At 47.1% G+C, this 23625-nt stretch overlaps 1 protein-coding gene across 1 annotated transcript in view; it reads right to left on the bottom strand.

Moving 5' to 3' along the window:
* LOC126297906 (mucin-19-like) overlaps window positions 1–23625 on the bottom strand; it is a 138334-nt gene that overhangs the window by 99072 nt on the left and 15637 nt on the right. Inside the window, exons 2-6 of the mRNA XM_049989215.1 lie at window positions 12330–12425; window positions 11995–12090; window positions 10579–10668; window positions 10362–10484; window positions 2995–3174 (exon numbers count right to left, since the gene is read on the bottom strand). Coding sequence (XP_049845172.1) covers window positions 2995–3174; window positions 10362–10484; window positions 10579–10668; window positions 11995–12090; window positions 12330–12425 — 585 coding nt within the window. The remainder of the gene's footprint in view (window positions 1–2994; window positions 3175–10361; window positions 10485–10578; window positions 10669–11994; window positions 12091–12329; window positions 12426–23625) is intronic.

The raw sequence follows: 23625 nt of genomic DNA, 5'->3' as shown, positions 1-23625 counted from the left end.
CCAACGGCACCAAAGGTTTCGCAGGTCTCGTCTCTGACGTCCCGATGTCGCACGCAGCTTTGAGCAGCAGCCAGAAGCCTGTTGACAGCGGCCACCGCAGCTTCCAGGTGTTTACGGACGGTGGCCAGTTCTCCTTTTGTCCCCTAACGACAAGAACAGTCCCTACCCATATGGCACTATGTAAAAAACGGCATGAAATTAGAAAAATACGAACAAAGCACTGTGGACTAACTGAGAAAGAACAAGCTGATTCTCGCAAAAGGGAATATTATTCCACTGTGACGCTGCTGAATTTGGGATGTACGCAAAATATAAACGAGAAGAATAAACACTAAAATCTACTCTGTAGCATAACGTAAGATCCCAAGATCCGCAAGCTCCTGAAATAGACAGCAGATGCTGAAAATGACCACCATTCATCGCTTGGCACTTTTAGGGCCTGGTCAGTAAGTTGCTGAAGGCAGATCGAAGCCGGTCTGCTGGATTTACTGCAATCTCGCTCGAAATGTTCTGCTGGAGTTCTTGAAGAGTATGAGGGCTGTTGCGATGCATCTTAGACTTGAGGGCACAAATTAATCGCGCACTGGCGGATCATGTGACCTGGGTGGCCAGGTAGGGCCGCGACCAGACTGACCTCTGCTAACAACTCCGTCGGGCATGAAGATTGTGTAAATGTGCTCCGATGTTAGGCCGGCTGTATGGGCAGTTGCTCTATCCTATTGGAAGTCACTGTAGATCTTTTTCTGCTCCGTTAATGATGCCACAGATTCATATCCAATCGTATCCATTCGTCCAGACCACTTTTATTTGCCCCACCCAGTAAATGCATATGATCCAATTGGCAGAGGCGGCTTCAGATAATTAAGCATCTCTCTTGTCCGTTCTTCCTCCAAAAATGGTTCAAATGGCTCTGAGCACTATGGGACTAAACTTCTGAGGTCATCAGTCCCCAAGAACTTAGAACTACTTAAACCTAGCTAACCAGGACCGAGACAGGATTCGAACCTGTGACCGTAGTGGTCGCGCGGTTCCAGACTGTAGCACCTAGAACCGCTCGGCCACCACGGCCGGCAGTTCTTCCTCCAAGAAAATTTCAATGTGCCGATCAAACACTCTTGGTGTTCACAAACACCAGCCCCCGGGGGCCGAGAATTTTTCTCTTTTCAGAGAACATACACATCATGCATACAGAACTCGGCAACAAGGTCTTTCTCATCCAGACCATAACATTTATTTGCCTGCCCCTGCATACTCTGCTCAGTGGCGAGATGATACAATTGCCCATTCTAGCGACTAGTTAGGTAAGTACCGGTCTGCTTTCGAAAATAGCACCTTCTGAAGGGAAACATACTAAATGGGTGCTCAGCAAATTAAACTGGACGCTTTACAGTGAGCTGGCTGTATTTGAGTACCCAGACAGCACCCAAGACTGGATGGACCACATCATAACAGTTATCCACTACGCTGCTAAAGTTTCCATTCCACAGATCTCAAGACAGCAAAAGAGACAGCCTGTCCCCTGTCGGAATAAGTAATGCCGTTACGCAATCACGGACAGTTGGGCGACGCTGCGAAGGTTCACGTCCAAGCCATCAGCACAGAACCTAGAAGCCTTTCGGAAAGCGAGGGTAAAGGTTAGGTGTATAATTAAAGTAGAAAGAGGTTTGGTTCGGATTTCTAATTTCGGTTGAGATCCTAAGAATATGGGAGTCAATTAGGACTCCATGAAGAAAAAGTACACATGCAGTAACTGTCGTATAGCGAACCCTTATCACATCGCAAAACCTAATTACATAGACAATGCAAAATACTACTATAACGTAATTGTAGTGCACGTCAAGAACCAACATTCAAACGACATCGGGGAGGTACGGAAAGGCGAAGATTCGGTACATCACAGAAACATATAACCGCCGCCCATTCTCGACGTTCGAACTAGAATTTGTCTAGTGTATAGCGAAGGAAACAGCTCCTGGCCCTAACAGTATTTATTAGAGCATGCTGCTGAAACTAAATCCTCAAAATAAATTCTCCTGGAACAAGGTTTGTTGGTGGTACTAAGTTCTTATGGGACCAAACTGCTGAGGTCATCGGTCCCTAGGCTTATGCACCACTTCATCTAACTTACGCTAAGGACAACATGCGCACCCGTGCCCGAGCGGGGACTGGAACCTCCGCGGTGGGAGCCGAACGAACCGTGGCGAGACGCCACAGATCGCGCGGCTACACCATGCGGCGATTGTTATATAACAGTTATAAAAGCTATAAATCTGATCAGTTATATAATACGTGATCTACCCTGTTTTCTGCATAGTGTTTATTATTACAGTCTATCTATCCAAACACGTAGCTAGTAAAAACTTAATCTTTGTATTTGATTTAATTCTGACGATTCAGTGACCCAAGTCTTACGTGTTAGCAACTAAAATACAGGGTGAGCAAAAATTCAGTATAAATTTGAAAACTTAATAAACCACGAAATAATATAGATAGAGAGGTAAAAATTGACACATGCTGTGTAGTCAGAACTCTATGTAAAACATATGTAAGTAAACAGTGTAATTGTAACAGACCAGCAAAGTTCGAGCAGCTGACTTACTTTAGGGGAAAATTTACAGCCATCAGCTACGTAATAACAATGAGAGCAACTGTAGGAACGTTATTTCCTTGGTTAGAACTATTGCCAAGACACGCGTGCTAATATTGTGCCATGAACGCTCCACAGTTCTCAATGTGGAAGCCCAGATGGATGTTTCTGCGTGGGAGCCGGCTTAAAATTTCATAGTGCAGACTTCGGACGAACACATGTGATAAATTTCACACAGGAACGTCCAGGAGAGTACAACGTACCATCGAAGCAACAAGTAGCCTGTACTAGTCGAGGAGGCAGCATCCCTAGATGTTTATAGTAACTCATGTAATCATCGGTACAAAAAGCTGTAGTACATCCAATACAGACCACTACTTATAAGTCAATTAGTATACCTTTCTCACCTTCGTTGCTGAAGTAGACGCAGAAATAGCAGCAGCCCACATAATCTCTTGCTGCTCACTTTCATCAGCTGAACGTTTCAATCCTCTTGTCTTTGACCTCTCTTTATGTGGTTTAGAAGCTTTTCCACGTCCCCCAACGTTCTTCTTAGCTTTCTTGGATTTTGTTTCTCCCAGTTGTTCCTGAAAGAAAACAACTGTGTTGATTAAATAACTCTTCGAAAGGTTGGTGACCACAAAATTGACTTTGTAAGTCTCCAAAGACATCTCTACATCCGTATTCAGGTAATGTGTATCTACGTCAGTGTGTCACACTCATCGAGAGAACTAGGCAAAAAAATGTAAGAAGGAAAACGTGTGTCCTGGTAATGCCAAATATGTTAAGATGTAAGCACAACCCTCCCGGATAGCTGTGCACGCTACCTTCCGAGATTCGGTGAGGCGCACCGGCTCCGGATCGAACCAGCTCGCCGGATTAACGACGAGGGCTGGTGTGCCGACCAGCATGGATGTGGTTTTTAGACGGTTTTCCTCATCCTACTCGGTGAATACCGGCTGGTACCCACGTCCCGTCTCAGTTGCACGTTTCGCAAACATTTCGAAAAACGCTCTCTCATTTTCAAGTGGGAGGTACACGTATTCTGTACCGGCGCGGGAGGAGGGGAGGGGGAGGGGGGTTCGTGGAAGGGTGGCGACAGGAAGACCTCCGGTGACCCTCTACCAGTTACACTGACAAATTCAGAATGACATACTGACCCCTTGAAGACAAGGGATAAGGCTAGGAGCAAGAAGAAAAGAAGGCAAACAGAAAAGCACGCGTGCAGTATTTCTGAAGTATCCTGGGATTTGTGTAAAAGCGACATTAGGAGTGAGATGGATTTTGGTAAGAAATTTACAGCATAAGCTTGGCACTGACATCTTCAGATGGTTAGTGCCCAGCTTCTACCGGCAGTTCCGTCGTAATGAGTTGCCGGAGATCAGGTAAATGTAGCGCTTCATTGGACGTGTTGCAGGTAGTGATGGGCTAGCTTTCGGGTTGTTACAGTTCGTTCCAATAATGGCTCAGTGTAACAAGAGTTTCGGGCAGCCTATAGGCAAAGAAAACGTATGAGGTCCGATATAGTCGTTTTCGGTACCACTCGATACTGTTCGTGACCCTACTCGGTAAACACCGATGGATATTTCACGTTTAAAAGATATAACGAGGAGTTGGTACAGGCAGAGCTAATGTTTTATTAGTTGTCCTGGACATACATCTCGGCAGAATAAAGTTAAGCGCACCAATTTTCCAAGAAACTCCTGGTACACATGACTTACCACAGACTGTGTAACGAATCTTTTAGAAAGCCGGCAGAGAGGGAAATAATTCGATCTAGAGTTCTATTTCGGAACTAAAATTATGCGCATCAATTGGGATGAGAGCATAGTACGCCCCGACGGCCCGTATCACAACCAGGTTTTTCAGAAGACGTTTAGACACTCAAAACCTTATGACATCTGAGATATTCCATTTGTCGTTAAGTTTAGGAAAGGAGGTGGATTTGTGTAGTGGGGCAATGGAAGAAACTTCTACCCGAAATAAATATCTCTGTACAGTTTTATGGGAGCTTCAACTTTGAACAGTAGCTCGTGGGTTTCCGCTGACGTTATGGGAATCTCGCTCATCATTGGTTACCAAGAAAACTTGATAATCTAGTGGTTACAGCGGGCGGTAACTATGATTGGATCCCCCCCACCCTCCCCCATGGGACTCACCACTCTTTGGCGGGTTCGTGCTTGGCTACTCTGGGGCCCCAGCCTTTGCAGCGTTTTTTCCCTTCCTCACTGCCTGTCTATCCTCTTGCTATACTTGTTCGCCTCCCTTGGGGAACATGTCTAGGATGTTATTGGGCATGTTCTGCATTGTCTGGCGGTGATGTAAGAACGGCCACACCTTTGTTTTTCGCTCCCTTTTCCTTTCTTCGTTTCCCTTTTCCTCTCGTTCCTCCGCTTCGGCATTTAATGTTCCTCTTTTTCTTCTTCCTTACTGTGCGCTCCTGAAAGCCGGCTCACGCGTCTGACGCGTAACAGGTGATTGGGTAACGCGGAATTTCCAGCCCTGGGTCGACAGGTAGGGTTCGCACATACCACCTGGTACAGGCCAGGCCCAGGGAGGGGTCATTGCCTGAGCTGCAACCTTCCCAAATTGCCAACTGGTTTGTCTGTCAGATTTTCGGGAGGTGTGGACAATCACCTAAGGCAGGTGTGCCCCCTTGTGAAGGGAGCCCCCAGTTGGGGCGCACCATCGGAGACGCTGGCTATCATGGCGATTTTCTCGCAATGAGTCAATCATCCTCCCCATAAATGTCTACAAAACGTAAACTTAATGAGGCTAATGAGTCACCCTTCCCGCTGCACCACGGTTCCTCGTGGTCTCACGTAATGAAGACGGTCAGACCTTTGCCACGGTAAATCCGTTTATCATTCAGAAGGCTTTATATTCTTATATAAACAATATCAGTTGCTGTCGCTGCATAAAAATGTTAAAAATCATGAGATTCAGAAAGGTGTTGATGCAATTGCTGGTCCTGTGAAATCCTGCTCTCGTTTACAGAATGTCACTTTGCTTTTGGAGACTGCTTCTGATTCTCAAGCACAACAACTGCTTGCTGCCTCGCTTTTTCACGGCCACCCTGTTTGTGTTGATGCCCATAGGACTTTGAATTCTTCCCGTGGTGTAATTTACACCAGGCTGCTCAATGGTCTTACCTCTCTGATTAGGGTGTCATTGTCGTCCATCGTGCAATGAAAAAGGTAGATTCCTCCTTAGTGCCCACGCGCACTCTTTGCCTCACCTTTGAAGCAGGCTATGAAATTATCACAGTCCAGCCGTAAATTCCAAACCCGACATGCTGCTACCAGTGTCATAGTTCCAACCACACTAGAATGTCGAAATCCAGCAAAATGTGTAACCTGTAGTCGGGATTCACACGTGGGCGACTGTCTGCCACCTCCTCCCCGCTATATCAACTGCAATCCTCTCAGGATTGTGCCGTGTATCTTGATGATAGGGCTGTCCAAGAGATTTGGGTAAAGGAAGAAGTGCCTTACCCAGTAGCTCGCAAGTTACTGGCTAGTCGCAAACCCTGTGTTCTCCAGTGTGGCACCTAGAGTTTTGATGATACCCCACGCTCCATGAAGGGCATGGCCACGCAGACATGCGACCTCAAATTCAGCTCTAAGGTTGTGAAACTGCCCACTGTCAAGGTAGCATTGCCATCCCCCCGTCCCGCTGTGCAAAAAACCGCCAAACTCTCGCCTCAAGAGACGAAGCCACCAGCTACATAACCAGTAGGCAGGAAAGGGCAGGAGGAGTACTCCCGTGAAGACTTCACCCGTCCCCCTCAGCCAAACAACACCCTAGTCTTCCTCTAACCAGAAAGGCTCGAAGAAGTCTACCAAAGGCAAACGGTCTTCTCCTTCGCCACCTCGAAGATCCTGTCCGACGGTGTCGCCACGTGGTTCCTTAGCCCGGCCGGCCTCTGTCTCGCCGGTGCGCACCACCAACCGTTTTTCAGTGTTGGACTCCACGGACTGCCTGCAGAAGCAAGCCGATGCTTCTGTGGGCCCCATGGAGCAGGATCCTCCTGCTTCTGTGCTCTGTAGTAGCGACTCTACACCGGCTGTCACTCGGCGGCCGCCGAGTTGACACCCCTACATCTCTTGCTTCCCATGACTGTCCTCCAGTTGAACGTTCGCGGCGTGCGGTCCCACAAAGAGGATTTGCAGCTTCTTTTAGCATCGCAATATCCCCTTGTACTCTGCCTTCAGGAAACGAAATTGCGCCCTTACGACCGCCATGACCTTTCACGTTACTTACCGATTTGTTTTGACTTTTCCCCTGAGGTCGGCATTACATCTCCTGCGGGCGTCATATTGCTCATATGGGATGACATTCATTGTCAACCCATCCCCCTGACTACCCATCTTCAAGCTGTTGCAGTTCTCCTTTTCCTTCCCCACCTGACTTTTTCCCTCTGTACCATTTATGTACCTCCGTCATTCGATGTCACCAGGACAGTTTTCCTTCAGCTTCTTGGGCAGCTACTTTGTGACTTCAATGCGTGTCATCCCCTTTGGGGTTCTCCCAGGGCCTGTCAGAGCGGTGCCCTCTTGGCTGACATTCTTAACCATCTTAACCTCTTCTGCCTTAACACTGGAGCACCCATTTTCCTTTCCGACTCCTCGCACACCTGTTCCCATTTGGACGTATCATTTTGCAATGCCCAGCTTGTCCATCATCTTGAGTGGTCCTTTCTTTCTGACACCTACTCGGGCGACCATTTCCCGTGGTCCACAGCTCGTGGTCTCGCGGTAGCGTTCTCGCTTCCCGAGCACGGGGTCCCGGGTTCGATTCCCGACGGGGTCAGGGATTTTCCCCTGCCTCGTGACGACTGGGTGTTTGTGTTGTCCTTATCATTTCATCATCATCATCATCATCATCATGAAAGTGGCGGAATTGGACTTAGAAAAGGTTAGGAATTTGTACGGGTGCTGATAACCGCGGAGTTGAGCGCCCCACAAATCCCATCATCATCATCATTTCCCGTGTGCTCTCCATTTGCTGACTCCGACTCATCCGCGTGCACGCCTAAATGGCAGCTTACTAAGGCCGACTGGCAACTTGACTCCTCCTTGGCGACCTTCGACGAACAAGATTTCCCCAGTTGTCCTGACCCGGTAGACTATCTCACCAACGTTGTCCTTAGTGCTGCAGAACCTTCCATTCCTCGCACTTCCTCTTTACCACGTCGTGTCCCAGTCCCGTGGTGGTCTGAGGCACGCTGCGATGCAATTCGCGCTTGGAGACGTGCTCTCCGCGTTTTTAACGGTCATCCTACGATGGCAAGCTGCATTCATTATAAACAGATGCGTGCCAAGTGTCGTCGTGTTCTTCGGGATAGCAAACGAGCTAGATGGACTTCATTCACTAATTCTTTTAACTGTTCCACCCCTTCCTCTGTCGTGTGGGCCACCTCCGATGGCTCTCTGGGACCAAGATCCATTCCCCCATTTCCGGCCTCACAGTAGCAGACGATGTTCCTATTGCTATCTCCGACGCCTTGGGTTACCATTTTCCTGAAGTTTCGAGCTCCTCCCACTATCATTCAGCCTTCCTCCATCGGAAACGAGCGGAGGCGGCTCGGGCGATACCCTTATCTTCCCGAATCGTGAGTGCTGCAATGCCGCCCTTACTATGAGGGAGCTCGATCATGCTCTCAGTTGATCCCGATCCTCCGCCCCAGGGCCGGACGCCACCCACATTCAGATGTTGCAGCACCTTTCTCTTGCGGGCAAGCACTTTCTGCTTAACACGTACAACTGCATCTAGGCAGAGAGCACATTTCCCGGACACTGGCGTTAAGCCACCGTCATACCCATACCTAAGCCCGGTCAGGACAAAAACCTTCCTTCTACCCACTGCCCCATCTCTGTTACCATTTGCGTTTGCTAGGTGATGGAACGTATGATTCATGCCCGGCTGGTCTGATGGCTCGAGTCTTGCAATTTACTGATGACTGCACAGTGAGAATTTCGAGCACGGACTTCTGCAGTTGACCATCTCGTTACTTTGTCCAACCATGTCATGAATGGTTTTCTGCGGAAATCCCAGACTGTGGCCGTGTTTTTCGATTTGGGGAAGGCCTAATTTGGAGAAGGCCTACGACACCTACTGGAAAACTGGTATCCTCCGTACTCTTTACACGTGGGGGCTTCCATGGCCGCCTGCCCTGTTTCCTTCAGGCATTTTTACAAGATCGAATTTTGAAGGTGCGTGTAGGCTCTGCCTTGTCGGACACCTTTATCCAGGAAAATGGAGTGCAACATGGATCCGTCCTGAGTGTCGTCCTCTTTGCTATCGCCATTAACACTATCAAGGCCTGTCTCCCACCGGGCATCTACGGCTCCCTTTTTGTTGACGATTTTGCCATGTATTGCAGTTCTCCACGGATCTGCCTCACTGACCGGCGTCACCATCGGTGTCTTGATCGTCTTTACTCGTGGAGCATCGACAATGGCTTTCGCTTTTCCACTGACAAAACCGTTTGTATGAATTTCTGGCGAGGCAAGTGGATTCTCCCACGATCTTTACATCTTGGGCCTGTTGCCCTTCCGTCCGTTGAAACTACGACATTCCTGGGGCTCATGCTCGATAGGAAACTCCATTGGTCCTTCCATGTATGTTACCTGGCAGCCCGCTGTATGCAGTTCCTCATTGTCCTACGTGTCCTCAACGGTACTTCCTGGGGTGCCGATCGAACCACCCTCCTCCGTTTGTACCGGTCCCTTTTCCGTTCGAAACTCGACTATGGGTGCTTTGTTTATGCGACTGCACGTCCATCCCTCTTAAGCCGTCTCAACACTATCCACCGTCGGTCTATCGCTTTCAAATTCACGACCTTCGCATGGAACTTCGCGATAGTACCTTTGTACTATACACTGATGGCTCTCGGACTGACTGTGGGGTCGGGTGTGCCTTCATCATTGTCACCCGTGTCTTTCGATATCGGCTTCCAGCACACTCCTCAGTATTTACAGCCGAGCTTTCGCCTGGTATCAGGTCACGGAGTACATCCGGCGACACAGCCTTTTCAGTTGTGTCCTCTGCTCAGACTCACTCAGTGCCCTTCAAAGTCTACGAGGTGCGACAATAAAGTAATGAGACTGATGTGGAAAAAAATGTTGCTTACCGTTTTAGTCAAGTTTAGTGTTGCTTCCATGCTACGAAGCGTCGCCGCTGTTATCCGTGCCGAAGTTGGACATACTGGCTATTAGATAGGTGGTCATGACGTTCTGGCTGATCGCTGTATATGATAGCATGCTATTGATACAGACACATAAGTCAACGTACGAAGGAACTGAAGGTGTTTCATAGCTCTGCTGTAAATTTATGCCATCGATGTACGTCCATAGTTAAGCAGGTCTGTTTAAAACTATCCAACTTGAGAACGGAATAGGTAACACAACGCCAACTTCAGAAGATATTTCCAGATGTCAGTCTTCGGTTCAGGATCAACGTGGCCAGTTAACAACTAATCGATTGTTCCATCCGCTTATTGTATTTTTGGAAGATCAAGCTATTTTTATGTAGTGTTTATCATCTGTATCATAGATAAGCTGCTGATTTCGCAACTACTGAACGTGCTACGCATTGCAGTCATAACAATACGGCAGCTGATTGCAGGAAGAAAAACTATTCGCTCCCTGATAATACAGAGCGCCCCCCCCCCCCCCAAATATCTGCGCTTTGTAGCCTTCTTCATCCGAGCAGGTATGAGCTATACATAAATAGATGAGTAAGTGTGCGGAAGTTAATGCTTCTTTCTCACCATCAGTACTGTTTCTGATGTTCCAGCACCCAGAAAAGTTACTGGCTCTTTCAAATCGCTTTCAGCAGCAGAGCGCTTGATACGTTTTTTCACTGAGGTCTTTTCCAGTGTCTCCGTATTGCCCTGAAAAAGAACAAGTACATTAATTAAAATATATTATCCAAAGAATGATTTTAGAAACATATGACTATCGAGGTGAGGTTTTTCATAGCTTTACCAGGACAATATTTTCAAGTGGACTGATAGTTGTTGGCTCTGGTTCGACAGCTTTCTTTCTTGCCTTGCCACCAGTCTTTCTCTTCTTTCCCTAAAAGGAAACAACTACACGATTAAAATTGGTCGTTCAAAATGTGGTATTAGATACTTTTGTTTTTGGGCCAGCAGCACAAAATATGTCATTTAATGACATGATTATTTGTGAACAATAGCCAGCTACACTGCTATGTAAGTTGTTTATATTTTATCTCATTCACAATTAGCCCATTTCGGCGAACTTGCATCGTCAGGTGATCTGTAAATACATTGATAAGCGATGGTCTTAATATACCGGTTTTGTAACTATGATCTAAAAATTTATAATATATGATTAAGTGTTTTACCTTATACGTGACATCGTAGCTGTCATGTCCTGTCTGTTTTGGAATTATTACTTTCTCCCAGGCATACAGTGGAGATGTATACCGGATGTTACTTGTTTTCCATATATGCTACTCTTCTGACAGCTTTGGATGACAGTGGGTTAGCAATGTTACGTATTTACACAGTTACGATTATAAATAAGTGATGTGTGAAATTCAGTTGTTTATTATTATTTTTTCATATATGTTTGTTTCTAATTATGTTTTGGCCTAAAGTTAGTATGTTTTGACATCTTTATTTTACGTTGTTAATTTTTCGTAATAGTTGTTGTTGTCTATGATTTATGTTGGTATTCTGTCTCTGTTTTATACCACTGATGTTGTTATCGCTGTTACTATGGATATGTGTTGCTTAGAATCTCTAATATTGTTATTTTACCCGTTTTCCCGATTTATAATGTGAATAAAGGTTTGTATGTACTTTTTGTGCTTTAGGTCGGTTTGTTCGTTTAGTAAATTTGTTGGGTTGCAATACGCTTGTGAGTATATCTCTATTTCCACAAGGATGTACATCAATGTTCCCTTTTGCGTAATATGGAGGATTTCTAGTGCTTCCTTTATGGGTATTACATAGTGTTTCTCTGCTTTTAAATGCTGAAAAAATGTGGATGTTTTTTTTTTCACTTTCTCTGGTGTGCTCTTTATATCTGATTTTGAAGTTTCTACCAGTTTGCACTATGTAGAATTTGTGACATGTGTTGCATGAGATTTTGTAAATGCCGGGATTGTTGTGTATGGGAATTTTCGAGCTGCCTTTGTGAATTTTGTGTTTGAGGCTGTATGTGTTTTGAAATGCAAATGCGATGTCGGTTTTGTTGAATAATTTGTTGATTTTGTTCGAGATGTTTCCTAGATAGGTCGTGCTTACGTATTTTGTTTTCTTATTTTTCGTTGTGTGTATGTTTAGCGTTATTTCTTTATGTGAATTGTGCCTTTCAGGTTGTGTTCCATTGTGGTATTTGAGACATTTGACTCGGGAATGCGCGTTTCAATACCTTCTTCCTGGAGCTTTTCCCAGGTGACGTGGCAATTGTTTCTGGCTTGTCAACATCTTGCTCCACTGTCTCTGAGCCTTTTGACGGCACTTCATACTGAAATGAAACGACAAAATTCGTTAAAATAAGATATTCAAATATAATGTTTATAAAGTGTAAGTCCCGAGGGAGCGCACAAATTTGAATTAATTGTTGTGGAACGTCAGTAACTGTCACGAAGACATATCAGTCTGCCCCATTTTCCAGAAGAAAACCGCTACTACCCCGTGACTGAAGTAAGTCGCTCGAAGTAGGGCATTAGAACTAGTTTACTTGCGAGATGAGTGTTTTCATACCTCTTTTGTTGAGGTCTGCCCAGGTGTAGTACTCTCTGTTTCAGGGTGCTCAGCAGCTTCCTCGGCTATCTTAGAGCCTTCTGCTTGCCACTCAGTCTGAAACAAAACGACAACATTGATTAAAATAACTCGTTAAAAGTGTTTGCAGCATTTGAATTTGAAGGTCCCTCTGCGGGTCCGAGTTTTAGAATAGGCCCGAGGTATTCCTGCTTGTCGTAAGAGGCGACTAAAAGGAGTCTCAAACGTTTCGTTCTTTATGTGATGGTCCCCTGTAGAGTTTGACCTCTATTTTTCAAAAGTTTCCAGAAGAGCGAGTCAATTGCGGAAGGGCGCCATACATAGTGCATAGCGTCCATCATGCGCTGAGACCTCTCGCATCCTTCGTCGACGTGGATCTGCACTTCCGCTCATTCACCAGCTGTTGGATGAGGTCACCCTCCTGGATGCGTTTTCCTCCATCCTCTGTGCGGAATCGCTTTCTGCGCTGTCGACGATAACGGACTTCATAGCTCGTTTGCGCCTGATATCCAGCACAGTAGCCTGTACGTAGTGGTGGGGCCACCATGTACCCTGTTGGTTGTAGCCCTCTGACCACAGAGGGATCGCTTTGCTGATGCCTGCGCTGTTATTGTCCCCGTGTAGGCCAAGAAGTAGGTGCCCGTCACCCTGGGGCATCGGGACTCCCGGCAATGGCCATCCTGCCAGGTAGCCTTTGCTGCGGCTGGGTGGCGACCATGGGGGAAGGGCCCCTCGTCGGAGTGGGTATCATCAGGGTAGATGCCACGCCATAAAGTGTAGTACGTCATCTCTTGCTGGTGGTCAAACACCAGCAGTCTCTAAGCGGTCAAAGTCTAACTTCAATGCTAAGTACCTCGTATGTAGAAGAGTTGATAGGGAATCTTTCTTGTCAATGAAACCTCAGTTTTTTGTGGAGCATTTAGAGGAGACGTTTGGGGAGGTGGAGGGCTTATCCAAAATGCAGTCAGGGTCGGTCTTGATCAAAACAGCATCCTCTGCCTGGTCACAGGCACTATTCACCTGTGACAAGCTTGGGGATGTTTCTGTTTCCATCATGCCCCATAAAAGCTTAAATATGGTCCAGGGTATCGTATTTCACAGGGACCTTCTTTTACAGTCTAACGAACTGCACGCCAATTTAGAGCGGTGAGGTGTCCATTTCGTCCGGCGCGTCTACCGGGGTCCGAGAGATAATTAGGTTGCCACTGGTGCCTTCACCTTGGCCTTTGAGGGATATCCCTCCCCCGATGCTGTGCTGGGAGTTCGGTCATATGTCTTCCCACTGTACTTCCAGCCTCACCTGTCGGGATTGTGGACGTCCTTCACATCCCAATACTCCCTTTGCCCCGGCTCCCATCTGTGTGAACTGTGGAGAGCACCATTCACTTTGCTAGCCAGACTGCAGGATTTTCCAGAAAGAAAGAAAAATAATTGAATACACGACCCTGGACTGACTGGCCTAAACTGAGGCTAAGAGAATATTTGAGAGGCTATATCCTGTGCATATGACGTCAACCTACGCCGCCACTACGACAACGGTTCCACCATCTTCCATTCTGCCGTGTACAGTTGGCTCTCAGAGCCATAAGCCTCCACCTGCCCCCTTGATGGTGGGGGTCACTTCCTTCCCTGTTGCTCCTGCACAACCTACTTCAGGAGCAACACCCCCCTCCCCCCAACCATCGGTGATGTCAGTCCCCACTTCTCAGACAGAGAAGCGTAAGTCTTCTTCGGCTTCACTCGCCAGGAAGGGATTCCGTGGGTCATTCCCTTCCCAGGTTCCTATCAGTGGTCAAGCTGACACCCGCCAGTGGCTGAAGCAACCACAGATAGCTGGTTGTAGGGCTTCAGTCCCTGAGACTGAATCAATAAATCCCTCGCTGCTGGAGAAACCTAAGCAGCAGTGAGAGAAACCTAAAAAGACCGCCGAGAACTAAGGCAATGCAGTGGCTTCACTGGGCCTTCAGACACAATGGATGTCGATCACGCAGGTACTCATCTGGTGGCAGCATTCAGTGTTTCATGCCTTCCCAGTCTCACATTCACGTAATCCTCCAGTGGAATTGCGGCGGTTTTTCCCCACCGTGTGGCTAATCTACGGCAACTGTTAAGCATTACAACTGCTTTCTGCATTGACTTCAAGGAAACCTGGTACCCGGCAATAGCGACCCCTGCCCTCTGCGGCTATAAGGGACATTACAGGAACCGTAGCGACTATAACAGTGTGGCACGTGGAGTTTGCATCTATCCCGAATTCAGTATGTAGTGAACCTGTGCACCTTCAAATTCCTCTCGAAGCTGTGGCTGTCAGGATAAGGGTGACACAGGCAATAACTGTGTGCAATGTATATCTTCCTCCAAAGGGTGCAGTACCCCTGAACGTATTGGCTACACTGATTGATCAACTCTCTAAACCTTTCCTACTTTTGGGAGATCTTAACGTGCATAACCCCTTGTGGGGCGTCACCATGCTTACTGATCGAGGTAAGGAGGTAGAAAATTTCGAGTCACTACTCGAACTCTGCCTCTTAAATACAGGTGCACGCCCCAACGTCCCCCTCCCCCCCCCCCCCCCCACACACACACATTTCAGTGTGGCACATATTCGGCCATTGATCTCTCAGTTTGCAGTCCTGGCCTTCTCCCATCTATCCAATGGAGAGCACATGTGGTAGTGACCACTTCCCCATTTTCCTGCCACACCCCCGGCGTCATGCCCATGGACGCCTACACAGATGGGCTTTAAACAAGGCAGAATGGGGAGACTTCACCTCTGCTGTCACCGCTAAATCTTCCCCACATGGGTGCCATCGATGTTGTCGTTGAGTAGGCCATTAGAACGATCGTTTCTACAGCGGAAAACGCGATCCCTCGTTCTTTAGGGTGCCCCCAGCGAAAGACAGTCCCTTGGTGGTCGCCGGAAGTCGCTGAGGCAACTAAAGAGCGTCGGCGAGCTCTACAGCGACATAAACGTCACCCTTCCGTAGAGCACCTAATAGCCTTTAAGTGGCTCCGTACCCGCGTTCGCCAGCTTACGAAACGACGGAAACAAAAGTGTTGGGAGGGGTACATGTCGACCACTCGGTGCCATACGCCACCTTCCCAAATCTGGACGAAGATCAGACGTCCTTTTGGGTACCAGACCCCAACAACTGTCCCTGGCATTAACATCAGTGGCATGTTATGTTATTTACCGACGCAGACGCGATTGCCAAGCACTTTGCTGAGCACAATGCTTGAGCCTCTGCATTGGAGAACAACCCCCCCCCCCCCGCCCCCTCCGCCTTTCGCACCCTCAAATGGTCCTCTCGTTCACTACACGCTACAGTGAACCCTATAACGCCCCATTTACAGCGGGAGCTCCTCAGCGCCCTTGCACATTGCCTCGATGCAGCTTCTCGGCCAGATCGGATCGACAGTCAGATGATTAAACATCTCTCGGCTGGCTACAGATGACTTCTCCACGTCACCTTCAACCAGATCTGGTGCGATGGCGTCTTTCCATCGCAATGGCAGGAGAGCATCATCATTCTGGTGCTCAAACCCGGTCAAAACCCGCTTGATATGGGTAGCTATAGGCCCATCAGCCTCACCAACTTTATTTGTAAGCTACTGGAACGTATGGTGTGTCGGTGGTTGTGTTGGGTTCTAGAGTCACGTGGCCTACTGGCTCCATGTCAGAGCGGCTTCTCCCAGGGTCGCTCTACCACTTATAATCTTGTGTCCCTCGAGTCTGCCATCTGAACACCTTTTCTAAGAAACCAACATCTGGTTGCTGTCTTTTTTAGACTTACGTAAAGCATATGACACAACCTAGTGGCATGATATCCTTGCCATATTGTATACTGTGGGGTCTCCGGGACCCACTCCCGATTTTTATCCAAAACCTCCTGTCGCTCCGTACTTTCCGTGTCCAAGTCAGTGCCTCCTAGAGTTCCCCCCGTATTCAGGAGAGTGGCGTTCCGCAGGGCTCTGCATTGAGTGTCTCTCTATTTTTAGGGGCTATTAACGGTCTAGCAGTAGCTGTAGAGCCGTCAGTCTCACCCTCTCTGTATGCGGATGAATTCTGAATTTCGAACTGCTCCTCCAGTACTGGTGTTGCAGAGCGTCGCCTACAGGAAATCATTCACAAGACACAGTCATTGACTCTAGCCCACGGCTTCCAGTTTTCAGCCGAGAAGTCGTGTGTCATGCATTTCTGTCGGTGTCGCACAGTTCATCAAGAGCCGGAACTTTACCTTCATGACGATCCACTCACTGTAGTGGAGACATATCGATTCTCAGGAATGGTTTTTGATGCCCGACTGACTTGGCTACCTCATCTTCGTCAGCTAAAGTGGAAGTGCGGGCAGCACCTGAATGACCTCTGCTGCCTGAATAACACTAACTGGGTTGAAGATCGCTCTACGCTGCTGCGTCTTACAGAGCCCTTGTTCAATCTCATCTTGACTATGGCAGTCTGGTTTATGGTTCGGCGGTGCCCTCAGCTTTGCGTTTACTCGACGCTGTGCACCACTATGGCGTTCGCCTAGCGACGGAACCTCTTAGAACCAGTCAAGTGATCAGTGTGCTGATGGAGGTTGGAGTCCCTCCATTGAAGGTTAGGCATGCACAACTGCTCGCCAGTTACGTTGCACACGTTTGTAGTTCTCCTGCTGATCCGAATTACCGTCTTATTTTCCCAACCACAGCAGTTCATCTCCAGCATCAGCAGCCCAGGTCAGGGCTTACGATTGCAGTTCATGTCCAGTCCATTCTGTCTGAACTGGAGTCGTTCCCGTTACCACTTCTCCTCGAGGTCTATTCACGTACACCTCCATGGTGTACACCTAGGCCACAGATTCTTCTGGACCTTTCGCATGGCCCTAAGGACTCTGTTAACCATGCGGTTCTCCGCTATCACTTCTTCTCGATTCTCGACATGTACAGGGGCCATGAAGTGGTTTACACCGACGGCTCAATGGCTGATGTTCAGGTAGGCTTTGCGTATGTTCATGGATGACAGCCGGCCGGTGTGGCCTGCGGTTCTGGGCGCTACAGTCTGGAACCGCGTGACCGCTACGGTCGCAGGTTCGAATCCTGCCTCAGGCATGGATGTGTGTGATGTCCTTAGGTTAGTTAGGTTTAATTAGTTCTAAGTTCTAGGGGACTGATGACCACAGAAGTTAAGTCCCATAGTGCTCAGAGCCATTTGAACCATGGATGACACATTGAACAGCACTCCTTGCCAGATGGCTACAGTGTTTTCACTGCAGAGCTGAAGGCCATATCTCGTGCTCTTGAGCACAGCCGCTCATGCCCTGCCGAGTCATTTCTCCTGTGTACTGACTCCTTGAACAGCCTACAAACTATCGACCAGTGCTACCCTCGCCACCCCTGGGTAGCGTCCATTCAGGAGGCCCTGGAACGGTCCCATCGTTGAGTGGTGTTTGTGTGGACCCCAGACACGTTGGAATCCCAGGCAATGAACTTGCCGACAGGCTGGCCAAACAGGCTACGTGGAAACCGCTTCAGGAGATGGGCATCTCCGAAACTGACCTGCGTTCTGAGAGACGGAATGGCATGACAGTACGCACAACAAACTGCGTGTCATTAAGGAGACTACTAATGTGTGGAAGTCTTCCATGCGGTCCTCTCGCAGGGAATCAGTTGTCGTCTGCCGGCTCCGCATTGGCCACACGTGCCTACTGCATGGTTACCCCCTCCGTCATGAGGAAACACCTCGGCGTCGCTGTGGCTCACAAATGACGGTCGTCCACCTCTTGCTGGCCTGCTCACTTTCAGCCGCTCTGTGGCGGACTCTTTAACTTCCTCAGCACCCTACCTTCGGTGTAGGGCGACGATGCCTCAACAGCAGCTTCAGTTTTACGTTTTATTCGTGAGGGTGGGTTTTATTGTTTGATCTAAGTTTTAGCGCATGGTCTTTGTCCCTCTAAAACCTCCACCCTAAAAGCACTAGGATGGAGGATACAATGTGTTGCAGAGTGCCTGGCTTCTCCTTTTTATGCTCATGGTCAGCCAGCCATCTACATCTACATCTACATGACTACTCTGCAATTCACATTTAAGTGCTTGGCAGAGGGTTCATCGAACCACAATCATACTATCTCTCTACTATTCCACTCTCGAACAGCGAGCGGGAAAAACGAACACCTAAACCTTTCTGTTCGAGCTCTGATTTCTCTTATTTTATTTTGATGATCATTCCTACCTATGTAGGTTGGGCTCAACAAAATATTTTCGCATTCGGAAGAGAAAGTTGGTGACTGAAATTTCGTAAAAAGCTCTCGCCGCGACGAAAAACGTCTATGCTGTAATGACTTCCATCCCAACTCGTGTATCATATCTGCCACACTCTCTCCCCTATAACGCGATAATACAAAACGAGCTGCCCTTCTTTGCACCCTCTCGATGTCCTCCGTCAATCCCACCTGGTAAGGATCCCACACCGCGCAGCAATATTCTAACAGAGGACGAACGAGTGTAGTGTAAGCTGTCTCTTTAGTGGACTTGTTGCATCTTCTAAGTGTCCTGCCAATGAAACGCAACCTTTGGCTCGCCTTCCCGACAATATTATCTATGTGGTCCTTCCAACTGAAGTTGTTTGTAATTTTAACACCCAGGTACTTAGTTGAATTGACAGCCTTGAGAATTGTACTATTTATCGAGTAATCGAATTCCAACGGATTTCTTTTGGAACTCATGTGGATCATCTCACACTTTTCGTTATTTAGCGTCAACTGCCACCTGACACACCATACAGCAATCTTTTCTAAATCGCTTTGCAGCTGATACTGGTCTTCGGATGACCTTACTAGACGGTAAATTACAGCATCATCTGCGAACAACCTAAGAGAACTGCTCAGATTGTCACCCAGGTCATTTATATAGATCAGGAACAGTAGAGGTCCCAGGACGCTTCCCTGGGGAACACCTGATATCACTTCAGTTTTACTCGATGATTTGCCGTCTATTACTACGAACTGCGACCTTCCTGACAGGAAATCACGAATCCAGTCGCACAACTGAGACGATACCCCATAGCTCCGCAGCTTGATTAGAAGTCGCTTGTGAGGAACGTTGTCAAAAGCTTTCCGGAAATCTAGAAATACGGAATCAACTTGAGATCCTCTGTCGATAGCGGCCATTACTTCGTGCGAATAAAGAGCTAGCTGCGTTGCACAAGAGCGATGTTTTCTGAAGCCATGCTGATTACGTAATCTGCTCTCTTGTTTTGCTCTCTTCTACATGTTTTTTGCGTCTATCCGCTGTGTTCCTGTACGATTTTGTCCATTTTAGTGTTTGTTGCCCTTCTGTCATTCTTGTGGTTTCTTCTTTTCTTCCAGCTATGTTTTGTTTGTCTCGGTTATTTTACTCTCACCCTCGTGGAATTATTTTAATCGGAACGAGCGACCGATGGCCTGACAGTTTGGTGTCGTCGTCGTCGTCGTCCCCCTCCCCCCCCCCCCCCCCCCCCCCACACACACACACTCTTTTAAACCAACCAATTTAAAGGTGAGTAATTTTGAGAGAGTGTGGTCTTCGGTATTAACGGTTGAGGAATTACAGTAATGTCACGAATATGCAGGCAGTCCTGTTCTGCACCCATCAATTTGTACTTCTGGGAACCGGTCTTCTGCAAAGAAGTAAATGCTAATGTGAATAGCATAATAGATTTTTGTTACTTACAGTAAACACATCTACATAGTGTGGAAGTCTTCCATGTGGTGTAGGCGAGAAAAAAGGTATTCGACCGTTTTTTTTCCAAATTTCATTCTACGCCTAAAAAAACCGGTGAGGTGCGGGTAGAAGTCGCGCACTGGGGGTTCCGTACAAACTTCATTATGTATACAGGCAGTTCATTTATAAGTTCTGATGAAAGAGTTGGCGAGTATCAAAATACGTGCCGTAAAAGGCTGTATCTTTTGACTGCATTGACTTAGCTTAAGTTTCTTACACTGCTAAGGGAGGTTAGTATTTGGCATATATTTCAAGTCTACCTCCACCGGTTCCCGAGAAAAAGGGGCGTTAACAGACGGACAACAAGTTGATTCTATAAGGGTATCGTTTTTATCTACTGACGTACGGAACGGCACGTTTTATAGAGGTTTTTATGGAGAAATAATGAATGGGAAGAAGAGCCGAAAGTGCTCGTTGAAAGAGAGAGGTAGCTGTCGGCATGGCGGCGAGCTTTGTCTGGAGGCGGACAATGGTATGTGAAGGGCATCCCACATCCGGCAGCCGGTTTCCTTCGACCGTGTGGCCTCCGGGACGTGGGCAACTGCTAACGGTGAGCCCGCTATACTCTGTGCCGTTCTCCACTTTAGCAGAGTTCACACATGTATTCCATTTCGATATTTTCTTATCAGGGTCAGCCAATGGAGGGGGATTGTTCGTTGCAATTAACAAAAATATTGTCTCTATTGAGGTCGAAATTGAGTGTGACAGTGAAGTCGTCTGGTCACGTATAACAGGTGTAGGTGAAACCGAGTTAATTGTCGGATGTTTTTACCGGCTACCCGATTCCGCTGCGGCAGTTCTAGAGTCATTCAAAGACAGTCTACAGCAGTAGCGCGTAAATGCCACATCGTGCCATACTACTTGGAGGCGACTTTGACCTGCCGAGTGTAGACTGGGATGTCACAGATTCATTGCGGGGAATACAGACAGCCAGTAGTGCGAAATACTTCTGAACACGTTTTGTGAAAATTGTCTCGAGCAGCTAGCTCAGAAGCCTACGCGCAATGGAAATATCTTAGAACTTGAAGGTACAAGTAGGCCGGACCTTATCGGCAATCTCAGTACAGAAACGGGTATTAGCCTTTCACGATGTCATTATAGCAACGATGGCTACGAAAGTTAATAAACCAGTCAAGAAGGCTAGGAGAGAGTTTCTGCTAGAGAGAGTTGGTTGGTTGGTTTGGGGAAGAGACCAGACAGCGTGGTCATCGGTCTCATCGGATTAGAGAAGGAAGTCGGCCGTGCCCTTTCAGAGGAACCATCCCGGCATTTGCCTGGAGTGATTTAGGGAAATCACGGAAAACCTAAATCAGGATGGCTGGACGCGCGATTGAACCGTCGTCCTCCCGAATGCGAGTCCAGTGTCTAACCACTGCGCCACTTCGCTCGGTGCTACAGAGAGCAGATAAGTAATTATTAACATCTTACTTAGTGAATTGCATCACTTAGTACCAGTAAGACTGATGTAGAGAAATGTTTGGAAAACTTTTAAGTAGATTGTAAATCGTGGTCTGGAGAATTATGTGCCCAGTAAGTGGATAAAGGATGGAAAAGACCTACCGTGGTGTAATTACGAAATTCGAAAGATGGTGAGGAAGCAGAGGCTATTGCACTTTCCGTTCAAAAGAGAATCCACAAATGACGACAGGCAAAGGATAGTCGAAATTCGTGCGTGTGTGGACAGATCTAAGTCCGAAGCATACAACTCCCAAAGAAATCGTTTATGCAGGAGAATCGGACGAACACACATTCTTTTGACCATCGGACAGACTCCCATATAGACAACATACTACTAGCAGCCCTGGCGTAGAGAAACAACTGAAAGATTCGAAAGCAAATAAGTCACCTGGAGATACTGACAGGTTTCAGATAGATTATATAATGGTAAGACAGAGATTTGGTAACCAGGTTTTAAACTTATCCAGGGGCAGATGTGGACTCTGACCACAATCTATTGGTTATGAACTGTAGATTAAAATTGAAGAAACTGCAAAAAGGTGAGAATTTAAGGAGATGGGACCTGGATAAACTGACAGAACCTGAGGTTGTAGCCGGCCGCGGTGGTCTACCGGTTCTAGGCGCTCAGTGCGGAACCGCGCGAGTGCTACGGTCGCAGGTTCGAATCCTGCCTTGGGCATGAATGTGTGTAATGTCCTTAGGTTAGTTAGGTTTAAGTAGTTCTAAGTTCTAGGGGACTGATGACCATAGATGTTAAGTCCCATAGTGCTCAGAGCCATTTTGAACCAGAGGTTGTAGAGAGCTTGAGGGAGAGCATTAGGGAACGTTTGACAAGAATGGGGGAAAGAAATACAGTAGAAGAAGAAAGGGTAGCTTTGAGAGACGAATCAGTGAAGGTAGCAGAGGATCAAGTAGGTAAAAAGACTAGGTCTAATAAAAATCCTTGGGTAACAGAAGAGATATTGAATTTAATTGATGAAAGGAGAAAATATAAAAATGCAGTAAATGAAGCAGGCAAAAAATAATACAACCGTCTCAAAAATGAGATCGACAGAAAGTGCAAAATGGTTAAGCAGGGATGGCTAGAGGACAAATGTAAGGATGTAGAGGCTTATCTCACTAGGGGTAAGACAGATACTGCCTACAGGAAAATTAGAGAGACCTTTGGAGAAAAGGGAGCCACTTGTATGAATATCAAGAGCTCAGATGGAAACCCAGTTATAAGCAAAGAAGGGAAAGCAGAAAGGTGGAAGGAGTATATAGAGGGCCTATACAAGGGCAATGTTTTTAAGGGCAATATTATAGAAATCGAAGAGAATGTAGAAGAAGATCAAATGGGAGATACGGTACTGCGTGAAGAGATTGACAGAGCACTGAAAGACCAAAGTCGAAACAAGGCCCCGGGAGTAGACAACATTCCACTAGAACTACTGACAGCCTTGGGAGAGCCAGTCCTGACAAAACTCTACCACCGGGTGAGCAAGATGTATGAGACAGGCGAAAGACCCTTGGACTTCAAGAAGAATATAATAATTCCAATCCCAAAGAAAGCAGGTGTTGAAAGATGTGAAAATTATCGAACTATCAGTTTAATAAGCCACTGCTGCAAAATACTAACACGAATTCTTTACAGACTGGTAGAAGCCGACCTCGGGTAAGATCAGTTTGGATTCCGTAGAAATGTTGGAACACGTGAGGCAATACTGACCTACGACTTATCTTAGAAGAAAGATTAAGGAAAGGCAAACCTACGTTTCTAACATTTGTAGGCTTAGAGAAAGCTTTTGACAATGTTGACTGGAATACTCTATTTCAAATTCTGAAGGTGGCAGGGGTAAAATACAAGGAGCGAGAGGCTAGTTACAATTTGTACTGTTATTCAATCAGTATGTTGAGCAAGCAGTAAAGGAAACAAAAGAAAAATTTGGAGTAGGAATTAAAATCCATGGAGAAGAAAATAAAACTTTGAGGTTCGCCGATGACATTGTAATTCTGCCAGAGACAGCAAAGGACTTGGAAGAGCAGCTGAACGGAATGGATATAGTCTTGAAAGGAAGATATAAGACGAACATCAACAAAA

Source organism: Schistocerca gregaria, chromosome X (assembly GCF_023897955.1).
Source record: "Schistocerca gregaria isolate iqSchGreg1 chromosome X, iqSchGreg1.2, whole genome shotgun sequence".
NCBI lineage: Eukaryota > Metazoa > Arthropoda > Insecta > Orthoptera > Acrididae > Schistocerca > Schistocerca gregaria.
Note: the sequence above shows the minus strand (reverse complement) of the source record. Positions and strands in the feature narration are given on the sequence as shown.